The sequence below is a fragment of the Procambarus clarkii genome, chromosome 78 (genome assembly GCF_040958095.1).
Source record: "Procambarus clarkii isolate CNS0578487 chromosome 78, FALCON_Pclarkii_2.0, whole genome shotgun sequence".
NCBI classification, from domain to species: Eukaryota; Metazoa; Arthropoda; class Malacostraca; order Decapoda; family Cambaridae; genus Procambarus; species Procambarus clarkii.
The window spans coordinates 13,007,051-13,021,053 of record NC_091227.1 but is presented as its reverse complement, the minus strand read 5'-3'; the positions used below and the strand labels follow the sequence as shown (position 1 = coordinate 13,021,053).

At 41.4% G+C, this 14,003-nt stretch overlaps 1 protein-coding gene across 18 annotated transcripts in view; it reads left to right on the top strand.

Annotated features, from left to right (window-relative positions):
* Window positions 1-13,419, top strand: part of LOC123746147 (protein draper) — a 691,165-nt gene extending 677,746 nt beyond the window's left edge. For 14 of the 18 annotated variants that reach the window (XM_045727449.2, XM_045727450.2, XM_045727455.2 and 11 more), the window contains one exon: window positions 11,869-13,419. In XM_045727449.2, coding sequence (XP_045583405.1) covers window positions 11,869-12,347 — 479 coding nt within the window. In that variant the 3' untranslated portion in view covers window positions 12,348-13,419. Of the gene's footprint in view, window positions 1-2,039; window positions 2,134-4,904; window positions 4,983-11,868 lie in introns of those variants that run through there. The other 4 variants (XM_069314081.1, XM_045727459.2, XR_006771468.2 and 1 more) reach the window with 3 other exon arrangements.
* Window positions 13,420-14,003: the final 584 nt, after the last annotated feature.

Sequence of the window (14,003 nt, the reverse complement as noted above, 5' to 3'; positions counted from 1 at the left end):
GGTCAGGGGGTAAGCCCACTAACTGGTTCCTTTGATGAGTTTAGAATCATGGATCCCTATGTCCTCTGGTAGAACTTGTTTGCAGCGCTGATTGGGAATAGAATTGCAAGCAAGTGTTGTCTCGTCGATACCTTTACCACCTAGTCAAGACTGACAGCTTGGTCCCATTGGTCTTTACTGGAGAGGTTTAACACTTTCATGGATATTGCTCTCAAGAGTTCATTTTGTTAATTTTGGCCTGTCAAAAGAAGGTACAGACCTTTGAAAATAAATAAATCTGAGCAGTGCCAGGCACCTTTTGTGAAGATAGAAAAGCATTGTGGGCATCCAAAGTGCCTATTTTACTGCATCTATCATTAGTTGTTTACATAAAACTATTTTACACTTTGATAGATTTAGGGTAAGTGCTAACTCCTTTAAGATTTGACCAAGTGTTGATCCACAAGTATGGCCTCGTGTGTACCTGCCACAGTGCCATCGTTCAGGAATCGGATACTTACTGAGCTTGCTGATCAACCTACTCATGAGATTATCTTTAGATGATTTCGGGGCTTTTTAGTGTCCCCGTGGCCCGGTCCTTGACCAGGCCTCCACCCCCAGGAAGCAGCTCGTGACAGCTGACTAACACCAAGGTACCTATTTTACTGCTAGGTAACAGGGGCATAGGGTGAAAGAAACTCTGCCCATTGTTTCTCGCCGGCGCCTGGGATCGAACCCAGAACCACAGGATCACAAGTCCAGTGTGCTGTCCGCTCGGCCGACCGGCTGATATGGCCACATATCAGCTGTGCAGAAAAGAAAAGGAACAAGGGGATTCCCCTACTAGATACTATCCTTGTTGAATGTCCTGACTTCCAGGACGAGCGTGTGTCTTGCTTTCCGTCCGTCCCTCGATAGAATTCTAGGTGAATCGGATACTTTTTATATCGTTCGCCTTATGCGTTTTTGTTCTCGTATTGGCATTCTTGGTGATATTTAGCGCCCTCTGATTTCGCACTTTGATGGTGCTACATAGCCTTCCTGGTTTGGTGCCTTCTTTTGATAATTACCTTACCTTACCCTACTAGATACTGTCTGCAGAATTTACTTCATGCTCTTCCAAACAGAATTGATTCCTTGCTGTATTCTGCTGAAATAATGGGGAAGGGAAAGGAATTATCAGAGGAAAAGCCAATATCACATGAAAGTATATTTAAAATCTAGTTTAATTACTAATTTTTTGGAAGCTCATTGATTTAAGCTTGTGCCTCATTAGCTGCTGCTTCACTGACATAATGAACACTAAAAAACCTAATTGATGTGGTCGAAGCATCGTAGCAATTACTGAACAGTTGTTTCTGACAACTGCTCTGGTATCAAAGCCATGAAGTGTGTATGACTATCATCCTTCATCAAGGCACATAAGGATGTCTTGAAAGGTTTGTCTGGAATCAATCAAGAGTTCCTCTCTCTTCAGTGTTGACAAATTTTATGATAGTAGTGTTTTGGCAGCTTCACCATGAACTGGGTTTGCTGCCATCTTGAGCGGGATTTTATGCCAATGTACCCACCTGCAGAGCCTGGCAGAAATAACGAGTGCATTGTGTACCTCTGACTCTTGAAGGAATATAGCGGTCCTCGGTTTGGGTATTTGCTACCTGGGGCACATGTGGTCCCCCTCTCACCCTAGGTACAGTCCACATCCATTATAGCCATTATGTTAGCATAAGAGCCCACTGTTATTAAGGCAATGGTCTAAGCCACAAAACTGTGGGTGAGCATGAGGTGGCTGGCTGTCATGGTTGAAGGGGTTGCAAGGGAGGGAGGAAGAGTGGAAAGTTATGTTGGAGAATATGGAAGGGTGTGGTGTACATGAGGGAGGTAGCAGTTAAAAATTGGATGGAGGGAAAGAGAGAAGATACTGGATACGCAAATGTAATTGTTACTTCCCAACACTTTCGAAAATTTACTTTCAAACAATGATTTTTATATTGCTGTATATTGCCAATTGATCTGTTAAAAAATAATAATGATGAAACACTGAATACTTCACTCTGCAGAATGAGACCTTCATCAGAATAAAAAGTGAGTGGCTGCTTAAATGAGGAATGGGAAAGGAACCAGTCACATGCTTGATCAGGTCAACATTCAATCGTAAGCATCTTGCTAACTGTTCCGCACCTCCTCGTAAAATGTCATGATTTTCAGGAAGATGGAAGTCTTGATATCCTAATGTTTCTCAGTCACTTATCCCACGATAATATCCTTGGCGAATCAGATACCTTTAATGTTGCACTCCTCTTGTCCTTTTTTTTCTTATATCGGTATCTTGAATGATCTTTAGCACCGTTTGAATATCTGGCAATGCCGGCAATGCTACATAGTCTTCCTGACTAGGTACCTTTTTTGATACCGACTTAATTTCCCAGTGCTTATAAGTAGTCACTCTGACCTTTTATTCTGCTGCTGAAGGTCTCGGTTTGAATTGCAACGTATTCAGTGTATTGAATCTGTCTCTTCTCTCCCCTCCATTCTTCTTCCCACTTCCTGTGCATGTCTGTCTGCTTTCTTAATAGTGCATGTAAAAGATTACCCTCGGTTTTGCTATTATTTAAAAAACCATATCCTTGCATTAATAGTGCACAAACGGAATGTTGTATTGGGTGTATGCGTTGAAATTGTTGATGAATAGAAAGTTAAAAAAAAAAAGAACTAGGATTTTTTAAAATAAACAAATGGGTGGTATAAGATTTAAGCTTGAATAGGAAATCCAGGAAGCAAAATTGAGAGAAAACAGGAAAGATTAAAAAAAATGAAAATACTAGTATGTATAGCTATATTAGATGTATTAATTTGGTTCTTGTTAGTTCAAAATAACATGCAATCCACTATTGCAGTTTTTTATGAATGTGTGTATCTTCCATTGTGCGTACTATCACTATTATGTTATATTAATACAAAATTTATATAGTACAAACAGTGTATACCTGTGTTAATATGCATTGAGCTTTGAATAATTTACTAATTTGTTCTGTTCATTGCATTAGGATTTTTTAAATATTATTGATATATTCATTGAAGGGAATATGAATTAACCCTTGCATATTTAATCAATAATAATTTATTGTGTTGAAGAAAAATTATAAACAATTATTAAAAACTAAATATTTTTGGCCTCAGTGGTGCCTGGCCTCAGTGGTGCCACGTGCTCAAAAATTCTTCTAATTGATGATTTTGATGCATAGTAAAAAAGTTTATAGTGTTATGTAAAATCTTGGTAATTATAAGAATTTGTAAGTAAAACTTAATTTCATTAAATTTCTAGAGTGAAAAAAGTGATGACATAACCTGGAGTGACCCCTAGGCTGAACCACTGTGTGTTGTATGACATAAGCCATCGTCTAATGGCTAAATATTAACTTTTTCACCGAGACTCCAGTTAGTTTAATGCTATAAAGAAATTTTTAGGTAAATTCAAATTTTTGTAAATAAATACTCACTCACTCACTCGCACTACCATTACAAGTACAGTCAAATGAAAATCAAACGAACAGAATTAATTAATGGATATCACAAAGCAACTTGACAGCAATTGCAAATCAAACACTTTCTCAAACTCCTCCATTGTTGATATAATTTTTTAAGCATACAGTATACTGTATTAAAATTTGCCTTCATTTTGAAATTACTGTCCAGTGAAAAGTAAATCTGGAAATGAAGTGGTGACAGCAGACCGCAAGGCCCCAGGCTACCAATTGTATTAGTCTGTGAAATATGTGGTAGAGTTCATACTAAATTCTTGTCATCTATATAGTACCAATAAGTGAAAACATTTCAGTCTGCAATTTTTGCTATCAGAGGTCCATAATTAGTTTTGCTGAAAGTAAACCATCCAGTCACTATCAGTGTTGGGCACAATTTATCACCATACTCTGGTTGTTTTCTTCCAGCTCAGTATAATACACATTAATAAATTCTTGAAGCTTTTCCTTTCATTGTTCACAGTCTAATGAATCTTCATAATAACTTTATTGCTGTTATTTTTATTTAAAACTTGTTTCGTCAAGCACATCTCCTTCCTACCTTTGAGGTCGTAAATTTTCTGTCCATCTGCACACGTTGTTCTCAAAACAGATGAAAAATCACAATAACGTGACTAAGAATAAGATGACCAAACCACACATCGGAAGATGAAGAAACGACAGCGTTTCGGTCCGTCCTGGACCATCATAGTGGTCCAGGACGGACCGAAGCTCCGTTATTTCTTCATCTTCTGGTGAATGGTTTGGTCATAAAGTAGTTCTCAACACGTGATCCACATGTGTTGGAAAGACACGTATATGTTATATAAATATATATTTTCCACACATGGTCCTTTGACTTTGTTTACGTGGCTTATGTTACTTCCTGTCATGCGATATACACACGTTAACACATCCCTCAAATTAGCTTTCATATATCCTGCACTGCACAATGTTAGTTGCACTTGCATTATTCATTTGACATTAAATTATTTCCTACACATGTTAAATCTGAGTCACATTGGTATCTAATAATATGGTTCATGCTACTTGACTCGTGTAATAGAAATTAAAGATGAATTCACAACTGCTATCACAAATTTAAAATACTGTATTTGCAGTGTCTTTCCATGAAAGTAACAGCTATGCTGATAGTAATCTTTCATATGCAATAGATATGACCCAATAGTTGGAGGATGTATAATGAATTCTACAATTCCACAATTTAATCCTCATTAGATTTGGGTGTTGAAAATTATTGGGCTGTTTGCCATTGCGGTTCAACTAGTTTCAAAAATTACCTTTTATATGTTATATAAATATATATTTTACCATATTTTGAGAATGTGGTCAATGTGAGCTTACTTTCCTCCCACTTTGTGTCTCCTCTTCTGCTGCCACCAGTGTTCACAATATTCAGAAGGAGTGGTTCGTGTAAGTTTGGCGCATACTAATTGGCATCAGGGTGTTGTCAAGATGTATGCGAAGCTCCGTTCCTGTTGAGGGTAATTTCAATTTATAATAATATGCCTGATTGAATGTGCTAGAGCGTAATAATGGATGTTTAATTTTTATTTACTTTATTATTTCAATAGCTATTTATCAAGTATTTTTTCAAAGGCATGTTTAGGATTCTTTTTATATAAATGCATAATTATACCCCTGAATATGTACCAGTACCATTTTTAGAAATTTTATTAGTTTTGCATTCTTTGTCGAGTAAGTAGATTGTTGCACACCATAACTGTTTATTTTGTTTTGATGTCTACAGTACCTTGTATCATGTAATGCATTTCTATATTTAGATAAGCTCTAGCAAACCAACATGGAGGTTATTCTGTGTGATAATAGTGCTGTTCTTAAAGTTTGGGTTAATGTATTTTGTGTAGCTACTTTCAAAATATTGTATCATCATATGACTGTAGTTTATCATGAGAATATCAGAACACTTCTGACATGGGTAATCATCTGGGAAATCAAATGCCATGTTCAAGAATGTCTTCTCTTGAGGCCAGTGTAATATGTGCTGAAAATTTGGCCACGATTTGTGTGCGTGCACGCAACACCAACTTGGTATTTTGCCCTATTTGTAGTGTATCTGTCCACTGTCATCTTAAACCACCCATTTTGATTACTCCATAAATTCTGGCAGGAATTGCCCTACATTTTCTTTGCAGTGTTGGTTCCTTTCGTCAACAAAATAAGATCTTATGATACAGTTGACTTCACTCTTGGATTCGATTTCCAGGGTGAATAGAAGTGGTTGGGCATATTTCTTCACACCTAATGGCTCTTCACCTAGAAGTAAATTGGTACCCAGGAGTTGGGCAACTATTGTGAGGTTGCATCCTGGGGAGAACTTTGATACAGACTATTGTATATTATTGTACAGAACTTTGATACAGACTATTGTATAGGCATATATTGCATATATATGCACAGAGGCTTCCTGTTCCTTGCAGAACAAATTAAGAGGTGGGGTTTTTGTGCAATTTCTCAGTTCCAGCATTGTCTCCAAATTTTCTGTTGGTGTTTTTGCCCAGGTACCAGTGCTGGGAGCTCATCCTAGAACTGTGATTACGTTTGTCTTCTCAGTTATTTTAATGATTATAGCACCATTGCTCATTTAATCTTGAATAATGTTTCCTTTCTCTCAAGATACATTCCATCATGCATATATTCTTGAATAAATTGTCTACTGTTGGTTCTCTTCTGATTTCTCTAATAAATTTTAAACTTTTATTTCTTTTATGTGTACTCTTGATTCATTAAGGCGATTTTAACTGTAGCCGTGCACTGTGGGGAGATGCCACTACCAGTATCAAAAACAGATTTAGAATTCTTCACTCATATTGTTCTTGTACATTTTATATACAGTAATATTGTGATGAAACATAATTTTGTATTGATTAGTCTCTGCACTTCTGTGAGCTTGATTGGTGGGTCTCTAATGACTGCTACAACATTATTTTCCATTTATATTGTCCCTTAATCTCTAGTCATTTTTCCTTCCAAGCATTTTGATAGAACAGGTTTGTTCCTCTTTAGTACTTTCACTATTAAATGCCTGATGAATCTTCTAGTTCTTTGGTCCCCATCTCTTATAGTGAGCTTACTGTACATGATGTTGGCCTCTGCACCATTCCATGCTGTCTACTATAAACATGCAGCATGAAAAAATTCCAAATAGTTGGGAGTCTTTGTTTCTATCATTAATGTTAACATGTCTCTTATCATGGCAGCTACTTTGTCTCAGTGTTGGAGCTTGAGGTCTTTGTTTGAGGCAAGCAGACTCTGTTGGTGGGGCTCCTTTGGGCACCTGGTAGGCTTTCCCACAGCAAACTGGGGAAGAAGCAGGAACAAAGTTGTGTATGGCTTGGCCACACACAACTGTGTATTTGCCATTTAACTAGTATTGTATCCTATTCTCCTTCTCTATGTATGTGTGATAACCACTTATTTGTGGAAGAGGTTTAAACTTTTTGGTCTTGCCTCTTAGCCAAGTATGCATATCTTTGTCATTTCTATTGGAAATGAAAGAGTCATATAAATACATTGGTGCTAATATAGTATTGCAATTTAGAATTAAGGATTTTTAATTGCATGTACAGTAAAAATAATGTTATGACCTGAGGGTACTTATATTCATCTGCAATATTATATATTGTTGCCTATTTATTATTTGGTTCATAACTTATGCTTTTTAGAATATTTATTTCTTATTTGTAGTGATTTGTTGTGTGTTCCCCAGAATGACCTTAATTAAAATGAAAAATTAATGTAGCCAGATCTCCATAATTGAAATAAAAGAGCATGGACATATGGATGCCAGACATGTTTATACTGTGTGTGTGTGTGTGTTTTTTCTGGGGGGAACCCCGTCGGCTCCCCGGAGCTATCCAGGCTAATATGCTAATGTCAGACTTTGGCATCAGTCATGTGTATGGAGTTCTGTGGGCCTACCAGGGACCACGAGCCAGAACCTGGCCCCCCCCTTCCCCCCACAGAGGCACGAGGAGCAATGGCCTATAGAAACCGCCATGTGGTTGGAAGCATTCTATGTCTGCCATCGTGCGGGTTAGGCACCCAGAAAAGTAAGCGTCCCAAAACAAACCCCGATGCTGGTGAAAATTGCTACAAAAAGCCGAACAAGTGGGTAGAACTCCCCAAACAGAAATGAGCAAATGAATATGATGTCACACGTCGCCGCGCCTCCATCTGCGTTGCTTCCCCGTCCCCGGGAGGGGGAGATAGGGGGAGCCCCAGACCTCCGTGCTGGCCATCCACACCCCATTTCTGAGGCTGATGCTATAGGCAACAGTTGTGTGCTCTGGCTATAGTGGTTGTTTAGGCACTGTGCCTTGTGTGTGGTGACTGTCTTCTAGGTGGTGCACGAGCCAGGAGATATTCTTCAGTACTTGGGCTGCATGCACCTAGAGCTCCCTTCCCTAGGTGCCCAGTAAGTACTGCCCTTGGGGCTTGGGGCCACCTTCCACAAGTTCCTTGGGTTCTGCCTCTGCTAGGCCGTTTACTGCTCGGTTTTCGGCCACCCTTTGTGTGCTGGGGTGTTCCGTCTTCCTTGTTCGCCTTAGGGTAGGGGGCAGTTTGCACTGGTAAGGGGCGCAGGGTACTGCGCAGCTTGTTTTCACCAATCATAGCGGCTGGTTCTGTTCCACCTGAGTACACTGTCCTCTTGCGGGGTTTTCTTTTTCTTTTTGTTTTACCTGCCTGGTAGGGAGGTCTGCCTTGGTTCTTACCCCCTGTGTACTCTTCTCTCTTCCGGTGGTATTCCCTGCTTGGTCCCCGTGAATGTACTCATCCTGGGGGGTTCAGTTCTTAGAAAGTTGTTTGGTAGACTTGGGCGCCGGTTAGCAGTACCCTGCCTGGGTTTCCCCGAGTGTGAGTTCTGTCTCAGGACCCTGGGAATTCTCGCGGGGGCGCATGGGTCCAATGGATGTGACCTCCCAAGTCCCCCCTCACTTTGTGCAAGTTTGAGGGTTGCTCTGTCCCCTTGTCTCAGGGTGACTCACTGTTTTTGTCTCCGTCACGCTGCCTGTTGAGTCAGTGGCACCTTCGACCCGGAATCCTGCGAGTTTTGTTGCCTGTTTGTGACTCGGTTATCCAGTATTATGCTGACTATGCGGGTGCAGGCAGCACGAGTGTTGCACGTTGGGTTCAAGTGGTTGCAACGAGCTCGGTTGTTTGCTCCACGGAAGCCCCAACGCTGCCCCATTTAGGGTATTGTGATGGGGTTTGGGGGTGTTGGTCGCTTCGTTTGGTTTCCGTCTGCACCCCGTTGTCTTTTCCCTGTTGTGGTTTCGTCTGGTCCCCCCCCCTCCCCCCACCTCTTCCTCCCTACATCCGGATCCTCACCGTCTGTGGGTTCAGGGTCGGGGCAGGGTTTCGATGATCTTGAGACTCGGGCGGTCTCGGGGATTTCCCCTTCTGGGGTAGCGACGGAGGCATTTGAGCCTGTTCCTCCAGCCATGATGTATGGGGTCTGCCAGTGGACTTGCATCCTTAGTGTTTATCTGGCTGCCTCAGCTTTTTCTGGTGAGGCTGGGGCTTTCGGGGAACGGCTCGGCCCCAGAGCCTGCCATGGAGGTTCCTGGAGCTGGGGAGGGGATGACTTGGGAGGCCTCGGGCCCTGTTAGACCCCGCCGGGGTTTTCTACCCTCTGAACGGGGCTTGCAGTTACAGGTAGTGGGGTTTTTCCCTCTCTCTCTCCCCCCCCCCCCCCCCCCCCTCTGCATATGAGTTTTTGGGCATCGGCCCTTCCCCGGGTTCGGTTGCTTGTCCCTTCGGGTCCGTCTGTTCCGTCCTGTCGGTGGATACTTTTCTCCGTTTTCTCCTCCCGATGGGGCATTTCTGCTCGCCCGGGTTGGTTCTTTCCTGGCTTGCCGGGCTGGGTTCCTGCTTTCCTGGCTTACCCTGCCAGTTGGCATTTTCATGATTCTTGCGGTGTCACTTCTCACGAGTCACTCATCGGAACCACAGTGTTTCCGATCTCCTGGCAAGCTTGCTAGCGTTGGGAAGTTTTCTGTACGACAGACGTTCCATCTGGTTCCTTGCCGGCTTGGATTTCCAGCTCTGCTTGCTCGGTGTTCGCACCCGAGGTTTTCCCGCGGCTTCGCCTCTTCCTATGCTCGATCAGTCCATGGCGGGGCTGGTTCGGTTCTGCTTTGGGTCTCTCACCATCTGTTGATCAGGTGGCTTCGTTGATGGTGTCCCACCTGCGTGCTTCGTCTCGGCGGTCGTGTGGGTTTTTTTGGTGGTCCTTCCTTTTTCTTTTTGTCCCATAATAGGATTGCTGTGTTTTGTTGGCATGGTCTTGTTCCTTCTCTTGTGGAGGTTCAGGGCTGTCATCTTGCCACATACTGTCGCCTTGTCTCATGCGGCGCTGGCGGAGCTGCTTCGGGTTGCTTCGATTTTGGTGTTCTCTCTGCATCAATTCGCAGAGCTGTCTCTAGTGTGGTTCACCTCCGGCCTGATCTTGCATCGCTTGAGCCATCCTGGTTCTTGGATTGGGTGCTCTCTTCTCTTCTCCTCTCCTCGGTTTGTTGTGGCCCCTTCGGTTCTGGATTGTTTTCCGAGGCTCTTTTCTTGTTGTCATTGGCCTCTGGTTGTCGGGTCGGGGTGCTTCATGCTCTCCTCCAGCGCCAGGGCTTCGACTCTTTTGGTCCTCGTGATAGGTTTGTTTGCTTGCAGCTGTCTCCTTCTTTTCTGGCGGAGACTGACATGGCTTTTTTCGTAGGGGTTCTTGGGTTGTTGATGCTTGGTTGGTCCGTCCGGGGGTGCATCATGTGTTGTGTTCAGTTGCAGCACTTTGCTGTTCCTTGCATACCGTGGGTGCTGTGACCGGGGTCACACTTTAGGTTGTTCCGGTTTCCCTTCTGTCCCGTTCCAGGGTGTGGTTCTCTTGGGTCGTCTGTGGGGTGGTTCGGTCCAGCCAGCCTGCTGTCTATTCCCGTGCCCACGACGTTCGTAGATTGGCTATGCGTTCCTTCGTTGCTGTTCCTGAGCCTTGTCGGGCCTGTGTGGCCTTGCGTTGGCAGTTGCAGTCTTTTGTCTGCGCTTCGCGTTAGGGAGTGAGCGACTTCCGCCTCCTGAGTTAGGTCCCTCTTGTTTTCATCTTTGGGTAGGTAGCTCCAGGGAGCGGACGGGGCTCCTCTCAGAAAACCAGCATTGAATGTAATGAAACGCCATTTTCTGGGCAAGTCCCGAAGGCTCCTCGGAGCTACCTACCCAAAGACGAAAACAAGAAAGACCTAACCCAGGAGGCAGAAGTCGCTCACTCCCCAATGCGAAGCGCAGACAAAAGGATGCAACTGCCAACGCAAGGCCACACAGGCCATGAGTTGGCAGTTGCAAGGCCAGGGAGGAAACAACCTCACTTTTCCTGGTCGGTGGATTCGGTCAATGGTTTTCATGTTTTTTTTATATCTAGCCTCAGAACGGGGGTGTTGATAGCCAGCACGGGGGTCTGGGGCTCCCCCTTCTCCCTCCCAGAGAGCTGTACAGAAGACGGCGTGGCGATGTGTGACGTTATACTCTTTTGCTCATTTCTGTTTGGGGAGTTCTATTCACTTGTGCTTTTTGTAGCAATTTTCACCAGAATCTGGGTTTGTTCTGGGAAGCTTACCTTTCTGGGTGCCTAACCCGATCGATGGCAGACATTGAATGCTTCCAACCACACAAGGGGTTTCTATAGGCCATTGCTCCTCGTGCCTCTGTAAGGGGGGCCAGGTTCTGGCTCGTGGTCTCCGGTAGGCCCACAGAACTCCATACACATGACTGATTCCAAAAGTCTAACATTAGCATATCAGCCTGAATAGCTCCGGGGATCCTCTGGGACTCGTCCAGAAAATGGCATTTCATTACATTCAATGCTGGGTTTTTTCTCCCAGTGGTTTTTATTATTTGTAACAATTATTTTAACCGATTAGACTCAAACATTGGATTGATATCTAGTAATATTCAATATGTATAATACATTAATTTAGCTTATCTATGAATGATTTAATTATCTATAGAGATTTGTTTTGCAATCCTTCCCTCACCCCCCTCCAAAATAAATATGATCTGCAAAGGACCTGTATATAGTTATCATTTACACTTGAATTGGTCTTCAGATGTATGTTTGTTTACTAAGCATGTGTGTACATACATACATACAGTACATACAGTACATATAAATATAGCCATGCTTAGTAAACAATCATTCATATATATATATAATTTTTTCAGTAAAAATAGATATAAAATTATTTTTCTATTGATGCTGTATATATATGATGTAATGATTTACATAGAGATGACTTGATATGCACATAAAAAGAAAGGATAAACATTACTTGACATTTTACAGATGGTGAGTACGATCACCTGACTTATTCACGTCCAGTGGGTGAAGTGAAGCCGCACTACTACACTATGGCATCTCAGTTACGTCGTTCAGCAGACCAATTGTCTGATGAAAGCCCCACAACTGGTAGACCTCCTATTGGTGCAATGATAAAACAACGTTCCGCACATTCTTCGTCGTCATCTAATGAGCTGAATATTTCCCGCCCCGAAATCAGTTTAGATGATTATCCTTGCCTAGCTCAGAATGGTGTTGATGGTGGAGTGTCAAAAGTGAGCAACCTTAGTCCTGCTGCCAGTGATGATGAATATGCTAGGCTGAAAGTCAATAATCTCGATGTTTCAGTGGATTCTGGAAAACGAGGTGCTTATGCAAAATTTGATGACTTTAATGTTACCGCCTCCACAACCCTTGAGGATTCAAACACTAATCACAACAGTTCAGCAGAAACTGAGGTTTTAAACCCAGACAAAGGTTTATAAAGTTTTCAAAGAATCTGAAGATATGAAAATGCATGGTAAATGAAAGAAAATCAGTGCAAAATAAACTATATTACCTGCCACCATTCATTGGAACACATTAACAGACTGGTGGTTACTAATACAAACTTTGAAGCAGCACCTAAGAAATGCAGATTTAACACCTTTTGAAATATTGTACTATAGTTTGGGCCATGGTGTAGTGTTGTGTATACTGACTGTGCTTCTCGGATGTTACCCCCTGGTCACTCACCTGTTATTATATAACAAGTTAAAGACACATTTGTGCATCCCCCTTGTACAGATTCGTAAATGATTTTTATTAGTACATGTTTGCGGGAGACAATTTCATTACAGTTAAGAAACAAAGTAGTGTCCATCCATAGTGATAATTGGTTGTGTATAGATAATTTTCTGTGGCAAAAAATCATCACCTCTTCATGGCCTTCATAAAGCATAAAAGATGTTTTGTTGACAAATATCAGTGACAGATCACATGTTGAATGAATCTTGAGCAAATGGACAAAGATTGTTGTTGATATATTGTGTGCGCGCGTGCGTGTTGTGCAGTGTTTTGGACACGTAATATGAAAAATAATTTTTTGTAACTGTCTGGAATAGTTTGTTAATTTTAACTGCTTTTGTATATACATTTTTTAAACTATTGTGAAAATTTTTATTGTTAAGCACATGTTTTAAATTAGTTTTACAAAGTGGGGCTGAGCTGCCTTATGAAATTTCAAAGAAAATAATTTTACAAAATAAGGCTTGGCTGCCTATGAAAAACTTGATCATTCCACAGCATGTATTGAAAGATCTTAAGGACTGTATATTGATAATGTGGTTTTAATCATTTTATTTTAAACCAGTATGAAATAGAATATTTTACTCAAATTGTATTGATTTGTTTTTTATTTATAAATTGTATAAGTTTATGATGCAAAAAATTATTTATGAAATAGATTTTTAACTGTTAAATTTAAATTGTTTACTTGATATTAAGCTACTGACATTGAGGAAAACATTTGGTGTGACAGTTTATTTTATGAATTATATAAGAAAATAAATTGTGTGATAGGTTGTTTCATTTTCTTCAGAACAGTTCTGCATCAGTGTATTTAATAGGCATCTTTTAGCATATTACCAACAAGCAGCAGTGTCGTGTATTATTACTGTGGTTACTGTTAAACTTGTTGGAAGAGCTCCCATGTTAGAAAACTAAAAGTATTGAAATTTAAAGTACTTTTAATAGGTATTTTATCCAGTCAGGTGGTATAATTAGCTTTGCAGAATGAATATAGTATTCTTAATCAGTATCAAATGCTGAACCTAAAGTTAATATCTACTTGATCTCAGTCAATCTGAGGCTTTTATATATGGAGCAATATTTTCTCAATGTAGGTTTCTAATAATAATAATGATAATGCTGCTGCAGCAGCAGCAATCCAGGAAAGCTATGTAGCCCCATGAGGTGTGAGGGATATTTAAGATGCACTAAGGATGCCAATATGAGAAAATTGAGGAAAGACCACCATTGATGTCAAACAGGAAAATAGTGCTGCTCGGAACACTACCTTGGAATACAAGGTAGTGTTCCGAGCAGCACTATTTTCCTGTTTGACATCAATGGTGGTCTTTCCTCAATTTTCTCATATTGGC